The 25,132-nt window shown below is 34.0% G+C and overlaps 1 protein-coding gene across 6 annotated transcripts in view; it reads left to right on the forward strand.

Moving 5' to 3' along the window:
• The window catches only part of LOC106056244 (nephrocystin-4-like), a 47,527-nt gene that overhangs the window by 14,107 nt on the left and 8,288 nt on the right, over window positions 1-25,132 (forward strand). For 4 of the 6 annotated variants that reach the window (XM_056019547.1, XM_056019543.1, XM_056019545.1 and 1 more), the window contains 21 exons: window positions 369-515; window positions 1,191-1,369; window positions 2,193-2,353; window positions 3,138-3,276; window positions 3,785-4,015; window positions 4,508-4,659; window positions 6,100-6,201; window positions 6,852-7,059; window positions 7,613-7,695; window positions 7,920-8,108; window positions 8,968-9,069; window positions 9,915-10,029; window positions 10,361-10,504; window positions 11,099-11,306; window positions 12,221-12,322; window positions 12,971-13,200; window positions 18,166-18,392; window positions 19,091-19,283; window positions 21,419-21,493; window positions 24,009-24,165; window positions 24,972-25,087. In XM_056019547.1, coding sequence (XP_055875522.1) covers window positions 369-515; window positions 1,191-1,369; window positions 2,193-2,353; window positions 3,138-3,276; window positions 3,785-4,015; window positions 4,508-4,659; window positions 6,100-6,201; window positions 6,852-7,059; window positions 7,613-7,695; window positions 7,920-8,108; window positions 8,968-9,069; window positions 9,915-10,029; window positions 10,361-10,504; window positions 11,099-11,306; window positions 12,221-12,322; window positions 12,971-13,200; window positions 18,166-18,392; window positions 19,091-19,283; window positions 21,419-21,493; window positions 24,009-24,165; window positions 24,972-25,087 — 3,260 coding nt within the window. Of the gene's footprint in view, window positions 1-368; window positions 516-1,190; window positions 1,370-2,192; window positions 2,354-3,137; window positions 3,277-3,784; window positions 4,016-4,507; window positions 4,660-5,095; window positions 5,192-6,099; window positions 6,202-6,851; window positions 7,060-7,612; window positions 7,696-7,919; window positions 8,109-8,967; window positions 9,070-9,914; window positions 10,030-10,360; window positions 10,505-11,098; window positions 11,307-12,220; window positions 12,323-12,970; window positions 13,201-18,165; window positions 18,393-19,090; window positions 19,284-21,418; window positions 21,494-24,008; window positions 24,166-24,971; window positions 25,088-25,132 lie in introns of all 6 variants that reach the window. The other 2 variants (XM_056019546.1, XM_056019548.1) reach the window with 2 other exon arrangements.

Below are 25,132 nucleotides of genomic sequence, written 5' to 3' on the forward strand. Positions count from 1 at the left end.
GTTAATGCACTTTGTAATTAATTGCAACTTGTTCATATCTTGATTTTACTTAAATGCAAAGGTTGACATTTTTAGTGACTTGACGGGCCAACATTAAAGAAACATTTTGAAGGCTGTTCTTTCTTTCTTTCATATAATTTAAGCAGATATATTTCATGCACATATATCTCAGGTAGAATGCTTCATGCACATATACTTTATGCATATATAAATTCATGCACATATATCTCTTGCACTTACATCTTATGCACCTATATGTTATGCTCATATACTTCATGCATTTACACTTTACATATTCTTATATTTACCATATGTTTTAATGTACTTTATTTCCGTTATTTAATAGTTACTGCCTTCCTTTTGACCAGATAATACATTTCTGAAGACCATGGAAGCAAGCCAATTAAGCTGTTCAGTTCAGCAACAAAAATCTTTGTTAGGCATTATGCATCTGTTACCTCAGAACACTTTAGTGGACTCTAAAGATATCATACCAGGCTTAATAGATGTCTCAAGTAAGAAAAATTACTTTTATTTAGTTTTTGTTTTCAAATATTTTAAAAATATATAAATGAGTTTCAAAAAAAAATATTCACATTATCCATTACACATCACTTTATATAACAAATATTTCATAGTTACATTAAATCATTTATCATTTTGAAAACTGAACACTATTGCACAAAGTAGTATTTAAAAATGGAATATCATTTCATACAAAACAAAAAAAGGTTTAAAATCTAGAATTTCAAATTTGAAAAATAATTTCCTACTTTATGTTAAAAACTATAGTACACCCCAAGTATTACCTATGCATGGTGGCAGCCAATTGCAAAAAAAAGATATTAATGATACTAATCAATAATAAAGACTATATAATTGTTAATTCCCCTGACTCTCAAAGATAGATCAGGAGACAGTATTTGTAAATAAAAAAGTATTACTGTTACTAGTAATTATTGAAGAATCTCTCAGAGATATTAAGTTTATTTGCTGTGTTTTAGCATGGTAGGATAATTAAAAGTTAAAAAAAATGAATGCGAAAAATGTGAATTAATAGTAGGAATTAAAATTGTCTGCTAATTTTCTGTAAAAATGGGGACTAACTCCATCCCAATTGTGGATTCTAAAATTGACCTAATTTCAAGCATTGATAAGCTTTGTTTTAAGTCAATGTAATATCTTTTCAGATTCTGACAAATTTAAGACCCCAACTTTAGCGAATCAAATCTCCATTGTCGTTGATGGTCTTCATATTCGTCTGCACCCAAATGTTGAGAAGTTTGAAACAGAATTGTGTGAACTGTTGCAGGAAGATAAGTTACAAAAAGAAGCAACTCAGATCACTATCATGGAGAGAAGGCTCCACGTAAGCATAAATATATAATAGCAAGTTTTCTGAAATCAGTGAAAAGTGAGTTTTCTGTTTTACTTGGAAAATTTCATTTTAAGTCTTAATACAGTCTTTTATTTGAAGTCTTAATACAGTCTTTTATTTGAAGTCTTAATACAGTCTTTTATTTGAAGTCTTAATACAGTCTTTTATTTGAAGTAAAATGGAAATAAAATTTATCAGCATCATTTTAAAATATGGCAGTTGTTATAATTTCACTTACTGAGACTCAGATCCTCCTGCACCATTTAGCACATTTCACGGCAAGCTGACTCCAGCAGTGTTTGCAGCCTCTTGTCAGCAGTTGTCCACTTCCCTGAGATTGTCCTTGAAGGTGCAGCACCATGTTATATAAGGATGTTCCTGTTTGTGTTTTCCTCATTTTGGCCTCCATATTATCGCTATCCTTGGAACTTGATTCATTCAGTTAGAGAACATGCCCCAATGCTTGATCACAACCTCACTAAGTGGTAAAATGCTCATTCAGCATAGGATTTCTGTGTTTGTGATCAAATCTCTTCAAGTCACTGAAGAAATCTGACTTAGCCATTGCTGCTAAGACACATTTAGCCTCCTCTTGATTTTCGCAAATGATTTACATGTCTTACATGCATAAGTCACAGTTGGGATGGGGATTGGGTTGAAAAGTAAAGACTTACCTTTTCCAAATATTCTGAAAGTTTTTTTCCTTGTTCCTGTTACAACCCTACTGAAATTTCTTGTAGATTTTCATATTTTATCAAAGTCAAACTACTTTTAGAAAACAATTTTAAAACTAAAATTCTGCATCAATCAACAGGTGGGTGTACACAATGGTTGGTGTTACATTGATAAGCCTAGCGTGTTCCATTTAGAGAAATCAACAGGTTTAGGAAACGACAACAGGAAGCCTTCTCAAAGTCCTACAGCCAGGCGAAGTAGTCACTTTCAAGTCAGGCGAAACAGTGCAGGCTCATCAAGGTTTGGCAAAATTTTTTTTTTGTTTTCAACTATTTTTGCAAGGCTTATCTTAATGATGGCTTGTTGTTTTTTTTTTCAGTTAAATTTTTAAATAATATTTTATCATTTGTGTACAGGGGCGGACTGGCTTTAAGGGCAAATGGGCAAATGCCGGTGGGCCGGCACCAAATGGGCCGGTCTGGTCGAGAGCCGGGTATGGGGCCTTTATATGTTACCTGGACCTCGACCCAGGCTGTCAGGCGCATGCGGCCTCGCTGAAGTACGGCGGTTATAACAGCATTACGCCATATAGGGGGAAAACTCCGTAAAAAAGGAAACCATTGCGACTTCTGTTGTAACGGTTACCGATTCTAGATTCTGCCCACACACACACCGAAAAAATCTTGACTACAACATGCTATTTGTGGGCCGGTTTATATGGTAATGCCCTGGCCGATTTTGATACCCAGTCCACCCCTGTTTGTGTATAGTGAAATGGTGAATAACACTTCATAGAAAATGGGAACATTCCAGCATTTTTTTTAATAGTCTTACTCTGTAAAACTTGTAGCTTTTTAAGGTTTAAGATTTTTATTTTAAAGTTTTGTGTTTGCCTGGGTAGTTCAGTTTTGCTAATGAAAACTGTCTTTCATTGTTAAAAATAGTTATGGCTTTTTTTCCCTGATTAGTCTTATGGACCACACAGGTTTCTTGAAAACCTGTAAGACAGACATATTGACAATATTTTGCTAGAATGTGTTTTTAGTTTCACTAATACTGTTTTTTTAATATTTCTTTTCTACAGCCTTGGTTCCACTGGAAACTCTTTCCTGGTCTTGAAGAATAAAATTGAAATCCATGAGCTTATAGAGGACCCAAGTTGTGCTGTTGTCTTTACAATAGAGTATGTTATTGGAGAACCGTTGTCAGCTCAAGACAGGAAGGTGAGCATCCTTTTTTGAATGTGCTTAAAACTGTGTTGAGTTTCTTTACTGATGGCCACCACCACCATCTTCATTAAGTAGTTGTTAGAGGTTTCATATTAGATTTGCTTTTTAAGTAAAAAAAAAATATATTTGATTATTAAATTAAAAAAATGAATGAAACAACATTAAATTATTTCTTGATACTGTTAGCTTTTTAAAACACTTATGTAAAGTGAAAGATTTGATTGACAATTATAATGATCTACATCTTGCTTTGTGTTTACTTCCTTTATGTCATCATAATTTTTTTTTCAATGTAATATCATTTACTGTAAGGGCTGTGTTTTGAAATTGTTTTGTGTAGGTCACTTTTCTATGCTCAGAATAAAATTAACCTTTTAGCATCTAGAATTTTTGTGTGAATTAGTTCATTGTTTTCTCAAAAAATGAAAAAAAAAAAAGCATAATTATTTATGAATGCAAAATATTTAACAACTTTTAAAGCATTTCTTTTTTACTTTTTCAGCAAACACACAGTCTGACCCGTGCCTTTACCCGCTCTGTCAATGTCCGCTGGGCAGCCTGGACACCACTGCAGCAGTCCAACTCACAGGATGTCACCTTAGCTCTGGTAGGAGGACCAGTTCGCTCCCCTGATGATGCCTTTGTGTATAAGGTCCCTGCCACTAGCATGCAAGATGAGATGACAGCTGTTGCATCCGGTGGTCTCCTGGCCTTCAGATGGGCTAAAGATGGGGTATGGTTTCATGTAGACACTTTTATCAAAAATGTTTTCATAATATAATTGAACCTTAAACTAAAAATTAATAACCCTTTATGAAATAAAATAGATAATACTTTGTCAGAGACTTTGCAATGTGGAAAGATTATTTGCTTGCTATATGAATGGTAAATTCATTGAGCATTTATTTTATTAGAAAATTATAAAATTAAACCGTTATAAAATATAATGTCTATGTGATGCAGCCTTTCTCTTTCAAAACAAGGATTTTTATTTGAATCCTGGCTTAGGCTGGGCTATTCTTAGGATGTCTCTTGGTACATATAACTTTACTTCACTTGCCCTATGCATCTTTGGTTCTTTTAAAGGAAAACTTAAGAAATGAAGATTTTAAATAATAGTTTGAAAATCCTATGAGAGTGTGAAAGACTGCTTTGGGAGTTATGAACTATTTCCATAGCTAAATAATAAATTACATTCTGATATAAAATCTGTCTGTGATTGCAGGAGACTATCAGCCCAGGTCCATTGACTCTTGCTGTACCAAATTACCCAGCCATTGGTTCCTCACTATCACTCCGCACTGAGGCTAGTGATATGATGTATGAAAGTCATGGTTCAGGAGATCTTCATAGAAAACCTCCAGCCTGGAAACACAGGTTAGGTTCTGTCATTGATTTAAGCTGCAAATTCTTGTTTTTTAAACAGAGAAAGAGAAAGTTTCAGTAGTTTTTTTTTTTAACATCCCCTTTGCGTTGCATAGCATTTTTTAAAAGTCAGCCATTCTTTATTATAAAACTAATTTAGTATTATTACAGGAGAACACTCCTAAAGTTTTAGAGCAATGGAAAGTAAATAAGTTTAGAAAATTAACTTCCTCAGGTTTAATTTTTGAAATGATTCATTTGAGTCTTTAGATGTTTTTTCATTAACATAGAATCAGATGAATGTGACATTTCAGTATAAATGTGACATGTCAGTATAAATGTGACATGTCAGTATAAATCTTTTAACTCTTGTCATATTTTAATCACAACCATTGCAGTCTGCACCATGATGCTTTAAAATACAATATTTTTTGGAATCCTATTTCAGCCAACACCGTGCAAGTATTTTATCTACCAGAAATCAAGGTTATATGATTCCACCCAGTTCTGGTGGGGCGGTCAATTTACCTTCTGCCACACTCTTGTAATTGTTTTACCTCAGAGTTCTTGCTGTGTCTATTAACCACTACAGTTTGCTTGCACATTGATTTGCACAACTTTCACCCACTAAATAACTAACTCTACTTGATTGATTTGAAAATATGTGTTTTGTTTCTGACACTTCCAGTTATTTTAGAGGCAATCCATATTTTTATTTTGTTGCTGCTTTTAAAAACTGTCACTTAAAGTAAACATTTTTAGTGTGTGCTCAATTTGACTCTCACTTGTATAAATAGCTTCCACCACACAAAATTTTTTTGACAAAATTTCTTGACCATTTGAACCCTTGAGCCTGTTTTATTTATTCTTATGTTAAAACCCTACATATTTTTGAACATTAAATATTGAAAAAAAAAATACACTGAAATATAATGTAGAAAAGAAAACAAAAGAATGGTCTTTTTTAATTTGCAAAATTGTGTACAATATTTTAGATCTAATGGGTAAAGAGAAATTAAGAGTTGGTAGAGTTAAAGATTTCATTAAGTTTAAAGAGTTAAAGATTAAAAAAAAATTTAATAAACAGTTTAACTATTGCTTGTTTATGATCATTTATAAAGAACAAACCATGAACCCATTCAGAAAATAGCAGTGCTATGTGATAAAACATCAACAAGAGAATATATTTAAAATATTTGGACACCTTGTGAGTTCTCAAATTTGAAATTTTGTTTGTCTGGCAAGCAATTGACTTTTGCTGTATATAAAAGAAATTCACATATGAGGTTTACAATCCTTGTGAAAAGAAACTTGAAGTTGTTAGCTGCCTTACTGGCTGAAAAGAGTATAATACCACTCATTAATATGTACTTTCATTATTGAACCATATAAATTGATGTTTTGTTACCAATTAGATCTACATTATTTTGGTGATTTCATTGAACTTATCAGCTGTGTACCTGGCTACTGTGACCATTGCCATCACCACGTGCTATTTGCCAGCTCCAGCAGCCTCTCTTTTCCAAGCTCATCAACTGAACTGTTACATTCCAAGTGTGATCATTATTGTTTTGTTTAGTTTTTCACATCTTGCATTTATTTCTTGTTTTTTTTTTACTTGTTTTGAGTTTTGTGCATAAGTAGATTTTGTTCTCATGGATTGTTAAAAAAAGCAAACACACTAATACTATCCTAATATTATAATTATTGTTACCTTTAAACATATATCAGTAATCCTCATTTAAAATGTAGAATAAGGAATCATTATTGTGTGAATTGATAAAAACTAATTATCAGCAGTAACGTATTCATTTCAAACAATTAATTTTAAAAACTAATTTGCTTTCATTAACATTTGAACACCTCAATAAATTAAAGTACATAAAAGAATTCAAAATTCATATTTAAATGAAGAATGAAATATGGTCTTTGTGTCAAAGATTCTACAGTTATTTTTAGTTTGGCTGTAAGAAAGTTAAATGACACCAACATTAAAGTTTTATCTTTCTACTTTTTATATAAAGTTTTGAAGTTACTTTTCCCTTATAAGTTTCATATTTTATTTCTTATATTCCTTGATAGATGTTATCATTTGAATTATACATTTCTAATATTTATGTAATTTTTAGTAGGGAAATATTTAAAATATGAAAATAAAAAAAAATAATCTATAACTCTTTAATACACTGTTTTGTTCTCAACAGACAACCAAATGTTGCCACTCAAATGGCTGCTCCCACCAGTGCCTTGAATGCTGCCCCTGGATCTGTCTATGTCCTCCCTCAGTACACATATCAAGCTCCACCCATAACAGCTGCTCAACAGCAAATGATGTCCATGGCTAATGCTTACCCATATATGTATACACCACCCAGTGGCCTTCAACCTATTGACATTATGCACAGACAAGAGGTATTGTTAAGAAGCACTTTGACAAAATTATTAATAAAAAGAATATGTAATGCTATAACTTAGACTAGAAGTGTTAAGAAATATACAAAATACATTGTGCTTTGACTTAGACTAGAAGTGTTAAGAAATATACAAAATACATTGTGCTTTGACTTAGACTAGAAGTATAGAAAAATGCTAATTACATTGTGATTGAACTCAGTGTTAAGAAATATACAAAATACATTGTGCTTTGACTTAGACTAGAAGTATAGAAAAATGCTAATTACATTGTGATTGAACTCAGATTTTATTTATTTATCATTTTAGGCCTATAATTTGAGACTATCAACATTGTTTTAATATAAAGATGTTGAAAATCCAGCGTTTTCTTTTTTTTTTAAATGTATGTTCACAGTAATTCTGTTTTTTTTTTTTTGTAGACTTCTATTATATAATTATTACACAATAATTAATAATCAATAAAATATAAAAGGAAATGCCTTTTAAAATACATTTTACAAATTTTTTGTCATATATTCTTATTAGGAAGCATTTCATTTTTATTTCCCAGACATCAGCATCAACTGAGCTAAGAGACCTCCCTTTCACTCCTGTCCATGCTTTAGTGCTTGCTCAAACTCCACAGCCAAAAGGGTAAATTTAAAAGTCCAGCATGTCCATTTGAGATTCTTAATTAACCTTAGAATAAACTCAAAAAAAAAATAAGACAAACGTAATCGTTTTAAAAACAAAATTATTATCAGCTTATACTATATCTTCTTATATTATATCCTCTTTGAAATATTTTGAATTAGAACATTCATATCTTTGTTTTTCCTAATCTTGTTATATTAATGGATAAAAAAATTTAATTTAAGGGGAAGAGGACTCTCAAGAGCTGCTTATGCACGATTATATGCTGCTGGATTTCCTCAATTACTTGACCGTAATGGTGAAGCACCTGAGGTGATTGACCCGCATGGACAGTACATTGTGAACTTGTCAAAGGAGCTAATGGACCCGCTGCAGGCCAATGAAATTATATTTCAGTTCTTGGCCTACACCAGGTAATTGCTATTTTGTCAACAGAAGACTCTTATAATCCTGCAATATTTGAAATTTTACATTTGTTACAACTCACAATGATATGAATGTTTTAAAAAAATTTGAATTGTATTTACATCTTTATTGTTAATAATAAATGGTCGCATGTTTTATTCCTCTGTGAGAACTAAAGTATGTTTAGCATTATAAGACATTGCTCTGACCTTTTTGCACTAACTTTGTCGTCCTAAGTTTGCTGTCAGGCTCACATTTCTATTAACAATTTGATTTGTTTCTTAGTTTTGAGACCTTTTAAGAGATTTATTAGAGATATTAGATTCTAATGGAAACTTTCTTCTACATTCTTTATCTAAAGGCATCCACAAAAAATGATTTCAGAAATTGTATTGACTATTTTCTCTCTCCTCATTTCACTTCCATGGATCAGATTCTATCCACATTTTAGATTGTGTAAATCTCTTTTTATTGTTTGTGTAAATCTCTTTTCATTGTTTGTGTTAATCTCTTTTCATTGTTTGTGTAAATCTCTTTTCATTGTTTATGTAAATCTCTTTTCATTGTTGTCAAGATTAGTTAAAAACTTGTTTAAGCAATATTTGTGGTTAATTTTAAGTAGTTATTTGGAAATATTTTCACCAAATGAAAAGTAATTCCTTGTATAATTCTTTAAATGTAAGTGGCTTCTATAAAAAATATTTCAAACTAATTTTACAAGTGGCATGTGGTTGCCTTCATGGTCTTATGATGATAACAATGTGATCAAAATGATTAAGAACCATTCTTACTGGCATAATCTAAAATATTTACAAGATTTTAGAAATTATTGTGTAAATAAAATTCTTGACCATTTCATTACCCTAGGGAGCCACTGACTGACCATTCCACGGCAGACAGCTCTGTCCAACCAGCTACTGTTTACTTCACATTTCAGTTTTACCGTTTCCCACAAGTCACCACAGAGAGGTATTATAACTTTTTTATTCATATTTTTTTTTCTAAATCAATAATACTCTAGTGTATCCAAAACTAGATATATAAAACCCATTTAGTCTATGATCTGGCATGCTAGTTGACCAAGAGGTAAAGTATTGTGCTGCTGAACTAGTTTAAATCCTTGTGGATGCTGGAATTTTTAAGCCAAATTTTAATATATCCAAGTCTATCTAGCTTTAATGAGTAGTAAAGTAATTAGTAAAGTTACCTTTTTAAGACCATGTGATCTAAAGGGGCAGATAATGTAAACCTTGTCTGTTTCTATGGTTCATGGTTATTGAGGGTGTCATGTGGCCAGCAACATGTCCAACTGCATTTACTTACTTACATGTCAGGTTCCTATTCGAGTATGTGACATTTATTAGGGAATGTGAACATTGTTATAGTTCTGATCTCATGGCTTTATGTTAATCATTGGCCAAAAAAAAATCCACAAAAAAAAAAAATGTACATCTACAGTTGATAAACAGGACTTTCTGGATATTAGTAACTAAAGTAAAGTAAGTCCTCTCTCAGACCCTCCGATCCATGGAGCAGATGATGTAAAGCTTGTCTGCTTCTATAATGAGCACGGCAACCGACCGTCTTTACTTTCTCCTGCTAAAGTTGGGAACCTATTAGAGTTGTGTGGGGCATCTTTAAAATCCCAAATATTTTATTTTAAATATTTTTTTTTTGAACATTTTAAATACCACCTTGATTAGTATGATATTGATGAACTTAAATTAACATAATAATAAGACAGATTCTGGTTTTTATACATTTTGAACCTATGTTCCATTCTAATGTTTTTCTTAATACAAATGTTATTTCAGAATGCTGTTGTCAAAAGCCCAAAATGATTTGTCCTCGCACCCATCAGCTGTTCCTTTTGTCCTGCAAAGGTTAAATCCTGATGGTTCAATAATGGAAGGCCCACCTGGTCTAGAGGTAAATTATAAAATTAGAAGAAAACAATTCTAATCATAGAAATTTTGTTCTAAATTGTGTATGAATTAAACAAATAAATTCTAACGTCTTTAGTGTCAGTGTAAAATTCATCTAATCTAACAGCTGCACATAATATTTTAAATATTTATAACTTTATTTTTGAAATTATATTTGAATAATTATATATAAAATTTTTTCCTTTTGCTAATTAGCATTTATAAATGATACAAAAAAGGATTGAATTAATATTATTGTATTAATTACTTTTGCTGCCATATTTTCTTTATAAGTTGATACATTTTTGGTCTATAAAGCATTCATTTTTCCTTAGGTGAAATACCCAATAGATCCCACTTACTTAAAACCAGGGGAGGTAAGCCTATTTTGGCAGCATCTATCACGCCAGACCATGCACATTGACATATGGGATGGTGATTCCTTGCTTCTGATTGGTTCAGCTGCTGTGGAGCTTAAGGTGGGTATCTTAACTTTGTTCTTAAGAGTCAAAGTATTTAGAAACTTTCAGTGTTCATATTTTCACAACTGTTTTGGGATTGAATGTTTTACATTTATCATATTCAGTCATCCCTTCTCTAGTGGTTCATGTTTCATAAACACAAACAGCCCACAAGTTAAAAAATCATTTATAACAAAGTTTTCCTATTTTTCTCTATGAAATGTACTCATTGATTTATAAACTTCAATCGTGCTGACCTTTGCACCTTTTATATTGGAGTACCGTTTCTGAAAAAAACAAGCAAATAAAAAAAAAACAAAGCTGATTTAAAGGAAAGAACCTCATATCTACATCAACATCTCTCAGTTCTGTAGGATTTTGTCCCTTTTTCTATATCATACAAAATAAATTAGTTACCATTATTAATTAATTGATTGATTATTTTTAAAAAAATTGATTCATGTTTTGTTAGGGAGTTTGAATAATTGTGCAAAGTTTCAACTGGAAAGTGGGAGAACTAAAGTGTACAAAATATGGGCCAGACAGACAGAGTTGTAAAAAGGCTTGATTCAATGAAAAATATTTATTTCCTTTTGGACTTCTCACTGGCAGTATTTGTTTCGTGGAGGTAATGAGGCGGTGCAGACAACTTTTGAACTGGATGTCTTAGCCACTGAGTACCAAGAGGATTCTGGAGCCTTGACAGGAGAAATGGTTAGAGGAGGAAGCATTCGACCTGTTGGGGTCAACTGTTTGAACCGAGGCCGTTTACATTTCAGGATGGCCAATATTGGATATAATGTGGATAAAAAGAAAACTGGTGAGTAAAAATTTTTTGTTCATTTAAGCTTAAAAAAAATATTAGCTCCTTATATCAAGAAGTTTTAGGTACAGATGAATTTGAGTTCTATTGTTTCTAGTTCTTACAGATTACAATCTTGTTATTTAGTTATGAAAACAGACAGCTGCCTTGAAATTCTCCTAAAATATTTTAGATAATTAAAATCACTTGCTTGACTTAATAATGTCCTCTAATTCCAATATTTTTAGTCTTTCGTAGGGAAAATGCAGTATTATGGTTTGCCATGTTTGAATTTTAAAAAGTACAATTAAAATTTTAACTTATCATGTACATCATGCTAGAAAATAGTTCAATAGCTAACTTTGATCTTATTCCATACATGTACATACATCAACCATTTTTAAAAGAAGTTTAAAATGATAGTTTGTCTTTTGTAGTCTTGAGCTTTACAGGTCCAAAATAGACAAAAAATGCCAATTTTACTATCATCACCCATTGGGTTATTTTTATGATAGAATTTATACTGATATGAAGAGGCATACTCTTTTTTTAAAATTATGCGTGCATATTTTATGCTCATGCGCATAAACCATATATAAATATGGTTAAATGCATGATTTAAACATACACAGTACACACCATAGAGATACATGATTTCTATAATAATAAATATAATCAATGTATTGCAGAGTAATCATGCTTCTCACATTCAATTGTTTCATCAAGTTTCAAAAGTGTAGAAATGGTCTATAAATGGTCTATAAATTGTGTGTGTGTGTGTTATTAGTGTCTTACTATTCACTGATCCTGTAAGGCCAACACAACATTACTTAAAACCACTTGCCCTAGAGTTTCAAAATTCCCTATAGCACTTATCAAAGCTAATCACTGCATTCTCTTCTTTTTGAACCTGTGACTTTGATTATATTTAGAGCTTTTGGCTGTTCCAAGCAAGACCCAAGTAGTAGTTTCACAGACGGCAGGCAACTCAGCATACAAAGGCGGTAGTCTGACAACAGTTATACCCAGTGCAGGTTGGCTTCTTGTTCATAGTGTTTGAAGAATTGTTATGTCTAGTAAATTGTCTCTCACTAATTGATACTAAGTGAAATTAGCATTAAAATACATTTGTTGGCCTGTATCTACAAAAAAAAAAATCCTTCCTCTGTTTACTTCTAACTGTGGTCAATTTAAGATTTAAAAAATCTTTACTTGAATTTAATAGCTCATTAATTAATATGGCTAGACAGATATGGTTTTTTGAAACCCTAAAATGAAAAATAAAATATTTTCTATCCTTTTTTTTACTATCCTATCTGTCATATCATGTTCAAATCTGTCACTTGTTACAATTAGTTTCAGTGCATCACAAAGCCTGGAACATATTTTTGTCAAAAGTAGTTGTTAATAAAAATAATTGTAAATTTGTTATTTTACCACTATTGAAAACAGTTTTGTTAAGCCAGAACTCTTTAGCAAGAAATGCTGTCTTTGTAAACAAGTCTTCTACCACCAGTGGTTTACTTCAAAACTTAAAAAACTAAATTCATCTGTTATCTCTTTCAATTTGTATTTAATTTTTTTTAATTTTATATTTCCCCTAAATATAAGAATATTAGGGACTTAACAATACATTTTATAAATCTTAGACTTAGCATTTATTCATGTATCTTCTGTGCCAGGTACTAAGAAAGTTCGAGTGGCCAAAGCTAAACATTTGTCTGAGAACAGAGAAGTTGCCTCATTGTTGTTTTCTGAACAGAAGAGACTAGATGGTACAACAATCAATGATGATGATGAAATCATGGCCAGAGAAGGGGATGCAGAGAGGCTGAGAAAGTTGGCACGTCTTCAGGCCGTTAAGAATAAAACTGCTAAAGAGGAGAGCAATAACGGCATCACAACAATTATTGTAAGGGAATGCAGAGAAGATTATCAAGAAACTCAATATTGATTAGGGTATTTAGAATGCTCCTGAAACCACCCAACACTAATGGGTACATTGGGGAAGTAAAGGTTGTTGTGCTGGCCTCATGACACCCTTGTTAACCATTGGCCATAAAAAGAGAGATGACATTTACATCATCTGTTCAATAAATCACTATATCTGAAAGGGGTACCATTACCTCACAATATTGATGATTTAGACAAAAGATGCCCAAAATATGGCTCCCGGACTACATCCCTCCCACAATGTGTTGCTCTATAGCCTGCCAAAAGGTTGGCGCTAAGTGTCTAACATTGGCATGTTTAAAAAAAAAGAAACAATGTCTTTCTATATCTTTCAATCCAAATATTTCTTGGATGTCTTTTATTCATTATGCCATAGATTACTAATAATTTACATTTTCTTGCATAAAGGAAACTAAACATTTATATTTCTAGGAGTAATAATTAAATTATATTTTTAGTTCTTGGAAATTTCTGCTAGGCTAAAAAGAAACATGGATAGGAGTCGGTTGTAACATTAGCGTAGTAAGGTACACAGGGGCCTGGTCTCAAGAATTTGATTTTGGGTGACCCTCATGAGGTAGTGTTCCAAAAACCCAATCAGTTAATTCATTATGTATCAGTGCATTTCAAAGAGGCATTCTAATGCAGTTATTAAATTTAAAAAAAAATCAGAAATATAAATTAAGAACGATGGATGTTTAGCATAATTATCTAATAATTCAATACATTTAAACTTTAAAAATATCCAGCTTTTTTCTTTCAATGACCCTTATGGGTCCCTATTGGTCATTTAGCCCCTTTGGGCCTTTGTTGCCATGCCACTGGCAAACTACAGAATAGCTAACATTTTAAGGAAATCAAAGCCATTTCCTTACAATGAATTCATAAATAAAGTACTTGCTAGCAGTGATGGAGCAAATATAAAAATGCTGCTGAAGCTTTGATAACAATTACAAAACTAGTGGAAGATGTGGGAAAAGGCTCTTTTAAAAACTTACGACAAATAACAAAAAGTAAAAAGTGTGAACACGTTATTTCTTCCACATCCATTCTCAGATTAAGTTGAAACTTTGCACAAGTATTCCTTGGTAGACATAAATCAATTAAAAGAAGTAATCAAATAGTTAAATAATTACTGATAATTAATTTTTTTGTTTGATATTAACAAAGGAAACTATTCCTTCAGTATTCACAGTTATGGCTAAATTTGTTGGGTTTAGTCCTCTTAAATAATTGTTAATGCTGTTTCTCCCTTATGCATTCTCCTGTCAAGTTAATACTTTAAACAAGTATTTATTGTACCAAACAAAACATGAACATATAAAAAAACAACAAACAATGTCAATTAATTATTGGTAATTTATTATTTATTTTGATATCAAATAAGGGAAATAACTTGTACATTTGTGTTCTTCCCTTTTTGATAAGCTTTGTTTTTTTTAAATTAGGATTTTTTATATTTTGCTTGATTTTTTTTTTCCTTTTAACATCCATCCATCCATCCCAGTGGCGCTACAGCCCATGGAGGGCTCTGGCCTGCTTTAACACATCCTTCCATTCAGATCTCTCCTGGGCCTTTCGTCTCCACGCCCTAACCCCAAGCTGCTTCAGGTCTGCTTCCATGTCATCTATCCATCGCATTCGGGGTCTGCCTTTGGGTCGCCTGCCTTTTGGTTTTTGCCTGTATATGATTTTCGCTCCTCTGTTGTCTGACATTCTTTCAAGTTGACCTGCCCAACGTAGTCTGTTCTTTTTTATTTCGTTCACTATTGGTGGGTCTTCATACAATTGATATATCTCATGGTTAGTACGTGTCCTCCACCCTGTTTCATCCTGTATGGCACCATAGATTTTCCTAAGAATTTTTCTTTCCCAAGTGTTAAGTAGATTTTCAGATGTCTTAGTCAGTGTCCAGGTCTCACTTCCATACATTACTGCTGGTCTTATTATGGTTTTGTATATTATTTTCTTGGTTTTCCTTGAAATCGTTTTGCTCTTAAGTAAATGGTGGGTGCTATAAAATGCTCTGTTGCCTCCTGCTATTCTTTCCTTTATTTCTGTTAGTAGGTCATTTTTGAAATTAATAGTACTTCCTAGATATTTGAAAGTTTGGACGTTTTCAAATTCGTGGTCTTTGATTTTGATATTTTGTTCCTCTGTTTGACTGTCTCTTGTCATTGTGATGTACTTGGTTTTACTGTCATTGACCTCAAGTCCTGCTGGTCGAGATGCTTCTTCTAGTTGTATGAAGGCTCTAGCGATGTCAGAGGTTTCTTTACCCAATAAGGCAATGTCATCGGCATAAGCAAGGTATTGTAGAGGTTGGCTGTATATCGTCCCTGTTGGTTGTGAACCCGTGTTTTCTCTCCTGAAGTAGTTAGTAATAGTTCCCCTTGTGTTTATGTGTATATTTCTTATAACTCTCTCCAGTGTTAAATTGAAAAGCATGCAGGAAAGTGCGTCTCCTTGTCTTATTCCTCGTTTAATCCTAAATTCCCGTGAGTGTTCTCCTTGTATTATGACTTTGCTTTTTGAGTTGTTTAATGTCATATGTATAAGTCTTGTCAGCTTGTTGGGTATTCCAAAATCCTGTAGAGTGTCATATAGGTATTTCCTTCTGATACTGTCATAAGCCATTTTATAGTCTATAAAGAGTTGGTGGATTGGTATGTTGTATTCATGGCATTTTTCGAGTATACATCTTAGTGTGAAGATGTGGACGGTTGTTGATTTGTTGGGTCTGAAACCACATTGGTAGTCACCTAAGATTTCTTCTGAATATTTTCCAAGTCTCTCAGTTATAAGCCTAGATAGTATCTTATAAGTCACATTTAGTAGAGAGATTCCTCTGTAATTACAGCACTTTAACTTGGATCCTTTTTTGTGTATTGGGGTTATAAGAGCGTTTCCCATTCTGTTGGTATTACTTCTTCTTCCCAAATTCTTGATATTAGTCTGTATATTTGGGAATGTAAGTCTTTCCCTCCATATTTAATTAGTTCTGCTGTGATTTGGTCCTCTCCTGGTGCTTTGTGATTCTTCATGGTCCTAATTATTTCTGATGTTTCAATGAGTGTTGGAGGGTTCACTAAGGGATCTGGTCCCCCATGTGGCAGTTCATATTCTCCATTGTCTCCATCTTCAGTGGTATTTAGGATCTCCTCAAAGTATTCAGCCCATCTCTCAATGACCCTGCTGTTTTCTGTAATAAGCTGACCATCTTTGTTCTCACACATGTGTGATCTAGCTTGAAATCCGTTCTTTTCATCTTTAATTTTCATATACATTCCTCAATTTGAGTAATCTTGGACTTTTCCCATTCCTGTTTTTTCTTTCTTACAACTTTTGTGGCCCTTCTTCTTGCTTCATTGTATTGCTGTCTAGTGCTCCTGGTTTCTCTCTGTAGCATTATCATTCGGGCATTGTTCTTCTCTTCTATAGTTTGATTGCATTCATCATCATACCACCCCTATTTTCTCGTTCTTTTGTTTAAATCCAACTACCTCTTCAATGCTCATTTATGTTATTTTCGCAGTCCTTTTCTAATGTTGTCAGTTGCGTTTAAGTTTCTGCAACAAGTGGATCCTTTGTGAGTTTTTGACTATCATATTGCTGTGCTCTCTTTCTTTGGTAATTGTGATTGGTACTTATTCTTTGTCTAAGTTTAGCTTTTACTAGTAGGTGGTCTGAGTCAGCATTAGCTCCTCTGAAACTTCTTACATCTAGTATGTCTGATCCATGTCTCTTATCTATGAGTAGATGATCTATTTGATTCTGGGTGTTGCCATCAGGTGAGATCCAGGTAACCTTGTGAATATTCTTATGTTGGAATTTTGTGCTGCTGATAGACATTCCTTTTCCTGATGCAAAATCCACTAATCTTATGCCATTATTGTTGGTCTCTTCATGTAAGCTTTCTTTGCCAATTGTTGGTCTGAATGCTGGTTCCTTTCCAATTTTTGCATTGAAATCTCCTAGGACTATTTTGATGTCATGCTTTGGTGCTTCATCATAAATTCTTTCCAGTCCATCATAGAAGGCTTCTTTTGTGTTATCATCTGCATCTTCAGTAGGGGCATGAACATTGATAAATGATATGTTGAAGAATTTTCCTTTCAAACGTAGTGTAGTATCACTTACAGGTTTAAATCCAATGACATTACCTACCATTTCCTTTTTAACAGCAAAACCTGTACCTAAGTTGTTAGTGCTTCCATCACTATAAAATATAGTATACTCCTTGGTTCTGAGAATGTCCGAGTCTTTCCACCTGATTTCCTGTAGGGCTACAAGGGGTATCCTATATTTCTTTAACACTTCAGTAAGTTGGGCTAGCGCACCTACTCTATAAAGGCTTAGCACGTTCCATGTCGCAAAACAAAAATCATGTCCTTTTCCAGGCCTAGGTCGTTTTCCGTTGAGATCTGTCCGGGTTTTCTTGTGTGTATTAGCTTTCATAACAGTATTTTTTTTTTATATGACAGAGCTGTTAGCCCTGTGCATAACCATCTGGGGGGCTGCCCCTTTCAGCTCTCTGGATAGCTGCCTTTATTTTCGGGTAAGGTGCCCTAGCCTTTGTGGATCCCTCCACTTCCTGCAAGGCAGCAGGTTTGATTTTGGTCCACCCCGGGTATTTTATTTCCCCGGTACCCACCATATCTGGAGGGCATTCCCCTATCCGCCACCTGGGGAGGCGCTCGATGGGAGATCAAAAACTCCACAAGAGTTTTCCTTTTAACACTTTGTTTAATTTTTGACGAATGAAACATCTGAATACTACATAAAATCCTTCCTATTGATTCTAGGTCTTCTCCAGAGTCTTACTTACAGTACATTTTACTGTTTTTTATTTGTTTTAACTTATTGGTTGGATAGTTCCAATTAGTTGTAATTTTAATCTTTTTTTCCTCATCCTTATTGAAAGGGTTACAGACAAGAAAAAACTGAACGTGCCAGAGACTACAAAACTATGGACATATACAGAAATCAGACCAAACACGATGGCATTATAAGCATGCTAAGCACCTCTATCACTACAGAACACATTCTCTTCCCTTCATTTGGCACCACAGAGTTCTTTGAATTTGTCCTGAGGAATCCATTTAATAATGAGCAGACGCTGACCATTGAGATCAATGACCCAGATCTTTTGTAAGTGTGGCCAATTTAGAGGTTTCTTTATTGGTGAGTGCTAGACATAGACACATGTAAGCATAGAGACAAATGCATGCTACTAATGCTGAAAAGAGAACTCCAGATGAATGTTTGTACTTTATGAATAGTTGAAACAAACAATAAGCATATCAACAAGTTAAAATATTCATTATAGGTAATAGGTGGATCATGCATTTAGCAAGTTTTAGTCTATGGCAGCATTTTGTTTCCATGAGTCCTAATTATACTATTAGAAAACCAATGAATTACAAGAATTAGTCTCTAATTAACAAGGGCAATTACATTAACATATGAATTCTTCTAGGAATAGTAAGATAACATGAATTATTAACACACACAAATTCTGGAAACTGCTCTTTGTTTGCATGCATCTATATTATTGTCTGTTCATCCCTCCTAAAAAAATAACACAAAAAAACTGAAAATAGCTCAAATATAAATATTTTTTACAAACATGAGAGTATTATTGCCATCCCCTGATAAATGTTTGTACATTTTTGTTAGAAAATTAATGTTCAGGCATTTCTGAAAAGAAATAAGTATGTGTTGCCCTTGGCTGCCCTGTCACCCACTCCCCCACCACTCTTTGCTATTTCACTGAGTAGAGCTTAACCCATTGAATCCATTCAACTTGTTGCTATGCGGTGTATAATGTTTTTAATGTCCTTGTCCAGCCTTGTAACAGATGCGAGAGAGTGGAGGCACTACAAACAGCTGTTCCAGTTGACCACACCCATTGAAGAGAACATGTTCACGTCTGCCAGCAGTGACCAGAGCAAGCCCCAGATTTTTCTCAGACCTAAAGAGCAAGTGTACATTCCTCTCAAGTTTTTGACTTTGAAGGCTGACATGTCCATTCAGGCTCAGGTGAGTTGATGACAAATAAATATGGTATGAGCCCTATATCTATAATGTTCCATCAGCAAAAGGCCTTATTATTATAATTAAATGAAAGGAAATTTCATATTTTTTGTTTCCTTTTTTGTTGAATAAGAAATTCTATTTCCAAAATGTTTTACATTTTGTTGTTTAAAGAGTTTAGAATTGTTATCAGTTCATGGGTTGTACTTGTCACACTCCAGTGTGTAACCCAAAAGAGAAAGAGCAGGCTATTCACGTGTGTATAGTGTCTTTCTTGACAACACACAATAACTTCGGATCAGTAGTAGTCAGTATTATTAGGTCACATTGAGTGTGCAGGGGAAAATTATGCAGACCCTTTTAGAGAACAATTGATTTGCATAAACTAGTAAACTACTTTGTAAAAAAATGGCATTATGGGAAGGTGATAGTAAGCGCTATCAGAGTCAAAAACTATCTAGAGAGATCAATATAAGAGACTATATAAGGAATGTGAAGTTGGCTATCTGGGTTAGTCTTTAGTCATTGTTCACAGTTGTTAGTCATTATTTCAAGTGTGGGATTTCTTAACTGGATTACTATTGTTCATCTGCATCTTCATCATGATTTAATTCAACTATAATATTCTATTCTCATCATCATTGTATAGTCACATTTTGGAATATTATTATTATTATTGAGAGCCGCTGGTCGCCCACTTCTAAGTTATACTGATGTATGCAAACACGACATGAAGCTCTTCAAAATCGACACTGGCAACTGGTAAAAGGTGGCACTGGATAGATCCACATGGAGAGCGAGCATAAAGGAAGGGTCCAGGATTGCAGATGCCATACACAACAGTGGTAGAAAGAAGGGTGAAAGTGCAATGGCACCTGGTGATTACATATGCCTAACCTGTGACCGCAGCTGTGTATCAAGGATTGTCCTAAAGGGAAAAGATTGTCTCTCAAGACGTAAAATGCCACAGATTATTGAATGAAATTTGAAAGCATTAAACTCAAGAAAATGTATTCAGTGCTGAGTTGCTTCATTGTGTTCTAATAGTGTGTTGAATAGATTTATAGGCACATCTGAATTATATGTCAGATGATTGTGGAGACAATACAAAGCTCTCCCCAAAATGACAGTTCTTATAATTGTTATGTTTAAAAGGTTTAGAAATGTTATCAACAGGGTTTTAACCTTTCATCATAACATTGACAGTACTATTGGTAACTGATGTTTTTGTGTTTTCCTAAAATATTATAATATTCATAACCTTCTTAAACTATTTACAATTAACATATTGCTACAACTCTCTCTAATCAGGCTCTCTGCAAAGACTGCTCAACATGACACAACCAACTCTAGAACTTGATAACTCAGGCTCCAAATAACTTTAATAAATGTAATAAATAACAGCCAAATACTCTACAAATGGCATCACTAAACATCTAACTGTAACTGTTGTACTCAACATGTGCTGCGCTCTCTATTTTGTCTTGAACTCAGCTGAACTCATCTGTCTCAGACTGACTTCCATGTGGACAGTGCCAGACTGAATTGCCTGACTCTGACACAGCCATACTTTATATCAGGTCTATCAAGACCTTGAAAAAAAATCACAATAGCTCCATTTTTTTTCTACACTATTCCATGACCATATCACGGGTGATATTCATTTGTAGTATTAATACCAACACTTTCCCATAGATCCGCTGCTATTTCCCTTGACAAAGTTAACCGCTAGCATCACGCTGGCCTGTGGCATTTATCAGCTGATCCCACACACATTTAACCCTACTCATGTCGCCACTACAGCTATAACAATATCTACAAGTCTAAAAGCGTATATAAAGAAAGCTATTTTTTCCTGATCTTTTACATGGTACTGATTTTCTACTCTGTATATTATGTGGAAACATTACAAGCAGTAAATTGAGTACTATAATTTTGTGCATAATTGTATGGATGGCTTCCTGACCATAGAGCATTTCTTTCACATCCTGATGACAATGGTCTGGTTTGGTCAGCCAAAACTTCTGCCTTCCTGCAAGACATTTAAACATTGATATACTGTTTTTCATTTTCAAAAGAAAAAAAAAACCAATTATTAACAGAAATAATAAGCCTACCTTGTTTGTTTTTGTTAATTTCAGGGTCCTTCAAATCCATTCAATAAAACTACACGACAAACTGAAATGGAAAAATCTCTGGAGTCTAGAATGACCAAAGTAAGATTCTTTGTAAAAAAACTTTTACATTAGTAGTTCTTCTTCTTTTTTTCTAGCCAGCTTTATTGCTGCTGAGCTGTGAGCTCTTTTGCAGACTGTGCCAAGGAAAAAAAAGTGTGCTGTTTTCTTCAGTTGTTCAGCACTGCCGTACAGGGTGTTGGTTATGTTGGGCTGTAGTGGAAGTAGGGTCTGCCTAAGGTGGATTAGGGAGGGGCATTCAAAGAGGATATGGTTTACGGTTTCAAAGGGGTGGGCGCAGTGTCTGCAAAGGGGGAGTTGTGTGGAGTTTATTTTGTTCAGGTGGTAATTTAATAGTGGTGTGTGTCCTGTTCTTAGTTGGAAGATTGTAGATTGTTCTTTGCGGCGGAAGAAGTTAATACTGTCCAGTTTGTTAGGCGTAGTCATTTCTTTGTACATGGCTCTGCCTGTGTTTCCTGATGCCCATTGGTTGAGCCACTCCTCTTTGTGATTGTTGACTAACATTGACCTTAGGGTGAGGTAGTTAACAGGTCTATCTGGTTGTTCGATGAACCTGCCTTTTATAGCTTATCTGCCTTTTCATTTCCCATGATGCCAATGTGTCCAGGGATCCACTGTAGTGTGATATTGATATTTAATTTTGATATCATCTGATGGATTATCACAATGAGTGTTGTCAACTCTCTTGGGCTGTTTAAGGTGCTGCTATTTGAGGTGCTTGCAGAGTAGATTGGGAGTCTGTAAAGACAACAATATCTGATGGTGGTTGCACTCCTTCATATAATTTGTTTTCCACTGTCTGTAGTGCTATGGTAATTGCCTCAATTTCGGCTTGGAAGTTTGAGCAGTAATCGCTACAGGGTGTGCGTATCTCAAAGTGTTTATTTTTAGGGAAGACCAGGAAGGCACCAAGACCAGCATTGATGGTGGCTTTGAAAGCCAATCTGTCTGTATAAATATGGATAGCTGTTTTTTGATAGCTTTCAATTGTTTCAAGCGTGCCTACTTTTGAGTGGATTTGATTCTTTTGTTAAGGTGTTATTTAGTAAATGTGTTTTGATGGTTGGTTGTTTGTAGTTTAGTCCAGGTGTAATGTTTGAAAACCTGGTAATTTTTTCTCTGTTATTGGGTAGGAGGTGTTTTAGGGCTAGTTCGTCAGTAAGTTGGATCAGAGTCCTTTGCTTTTTTTGGTTGTTTTTCCTATTTCTCTGTGTTAGTAATTTATTTAGTAATTTATTTGGATGATCGTCCTCCAACCTTCTGTATCTCTCAATAGCTTCTAATGCTGCTCTGTTGTGCCTTAACTTAAGAGGTTCAATATTGGAGTCTATTTCACAGGCTGCTGTGGGAGTATACTCATACCTCCACTAATTAGCCGCAAGGCTTGGTTTTGGATTGTATCTAATGATGATTGATAGGTTTTGTTGGCAGCTACTTGTATGGAGAGACAGTTATCCATTACAGATCTGAAGTATCCAGTGTATAACTGTCTTAAGGTTCTCTTTTCAGCTCCCCAGGATGTTCCTGCTAGGTGTTTTATTATGTGTAATCTTTGTGATGCCTTTTCTTTTAAATCTGCCATAAAGTGTTTTAGAGACAGTCTTTGGTCTAGTTGGGTTCCAAAGGACTGTCAATGCCGGGGGTGAAAATGCTCCCATGGCTTGCGTCTCTAAATGCCTCTGACAGTCAAATCCAGCTCCTGGCCTTCACGTGTGATTTTCCCAAAAATCCGGCGGAACCTGTTCTTACAAACTGATAGGAGAAGGATGAAAGGCTGAACACTGGCGCCTCAAAACCAGTTTAGCTTCGTGTTGATGGTGCTCGTCAGCCTAAATAACGCAACCCATCTAGGAGAAGGAAAACTCTGACTCCAAACCTCCACTCTGTGGCAATACTCCCCCATTTGGGTATTGGGGCTTGGAAATGACCAAGAGAAATAAATAACCCCACTGCCTTTCCACTTGCATTTCACTTAGTGAATAATAGTGGACCTTCCCCCCCTCTAGGTGCTTTTTGACAGAGGTCTGGATTGCACTACACCAGACGGAGGTCCTTGTCTCACTACATTCTAATACTAGATATAAATCCATCATGAAGTGTTTTTTTTCTGGATCTGGTGAATGTGATATCGTGAAGGGGCCTGGATCCAGGATGTGACGATTCCACAGGGCATACTCAGGGCACAGTCCACTTTAAGCTTTCTACTGCAGAAAAGTTCCATTTGGAGAGCTCTATGGATGGCGGACCATTGGCCAACCCCACCTTGTCCCATGGATATTCCGGTTACAGTCTTCAGACCTAGATGTTTCCTTTTATGTCAGTATTGGAGAAAATTGCCAAGACCAAAAACTCCCTTAAAATGCGGGGACTATATATTTATATATTTTAAAAAAGCCTGAGGAAACACCCAGCCTACACTAAACATTAGTAGTTAAGAAATAAATAAAAATGCTGTGACATCATAGGAAGAACATTGTCAACAGTAAAACAGATTTCCTGATTATAATGGTTGAAGGAAACTTAACTTTGTTTTCAGGTGACATTCAGGTCAGAAGAAGGTAAAGCTGTGGCCATTCTGATTGTACGCATTGAGCCACAGCCACATGTGGTTGACCAGACTTTCAGATTCCATCATCCTGAAAACTCTTTTCTGAAAAAATCTATCAGGCTTCCTCCATATCAAACACTTCCAGGTCAGACACCAATATAAACATTATTAGATTGTTGTATTATTGTGTGATGCTGTTTGTATAACAGGTGGATTATGACGAAGAGATCAATTTATTCATTTTAGAAATTTAATAGTTTATATCAACTCACTATATCTGTCTGTCTATATCATACTATTTTTGTACATGTTAATTCTCCCACACCCATTCTCGATCAAGAAGAACTTAACACAATTATTTATTTTACACAACAAAACATGAATCAATAAAAAAATTAAACAATTATTTAATTAAATATTGGTATTTAATTATTTATTTTGGTATTGAATATGGGAAATAACTGCTTTTTTATTGAGAGATGTGGCTGTATATATGGAGTTATTCAGCTTATTCTGTTTTGTACAAGTTTTTTCTCCCACTTTCCATTCTTAGATCAAGTTGACATTTTGCACAATTATTCATAGTTGATGATGGTACATGAATTAATCAACTAATAGGTTAATCAATTAGTGGTTATTAATTATTTTTTTTTATAAGAAAAAAAGGAGTTTATTCGTCACTATTGAGATATATGACAATGATTTTGAGGTTCTTGCCTTTAGATAATCTTTGTTTTTTAAAAAAAAGATTTATTTATTCTTTTCTTTCTTTTTTTTTTCTTTTCAGCAGTTTCCCATAAATAGTTAAACATGAAAAGATTTTCATTTATAATATTCGTTTTTCTTTCCTCGATATAGTTTAATTTTTTATTTACTTTTTTTTATATGTAAAGATATGAAATAGTTAAAGGAGTTTGAGATCTCGTTACATTTTGTTTTGGTTTCTCTCAGGTGTTCCTATTGGTGGTGTTGGCATCAATCAAGTTTACGTTCGATGTAGTGATCCTAATGTTATAATAGATTGCAAACCTACACAACCTGGTGAACCTCATGACATTTTCTTGAAGGTTTGTTTTCATTAACTCTTAAAAACCGTAATTTTTTTCTCATTC

The sequence above is a fragment of the Biomphalaria glabrata genome, chromosome 2 (assembly GCF_947242115.1).
Source record: "Biomphalaria glabrata chromosome 2, xgBioGlab47.1, whole genome shotgun sequence".
Classification (NCBI taxonomy): domain Eukaryota; kingdom Metazoa; phylum Mollusca; class Gastropoda; family Planorbidae; genus Biomphalaria; species Biomphalaria glabrata.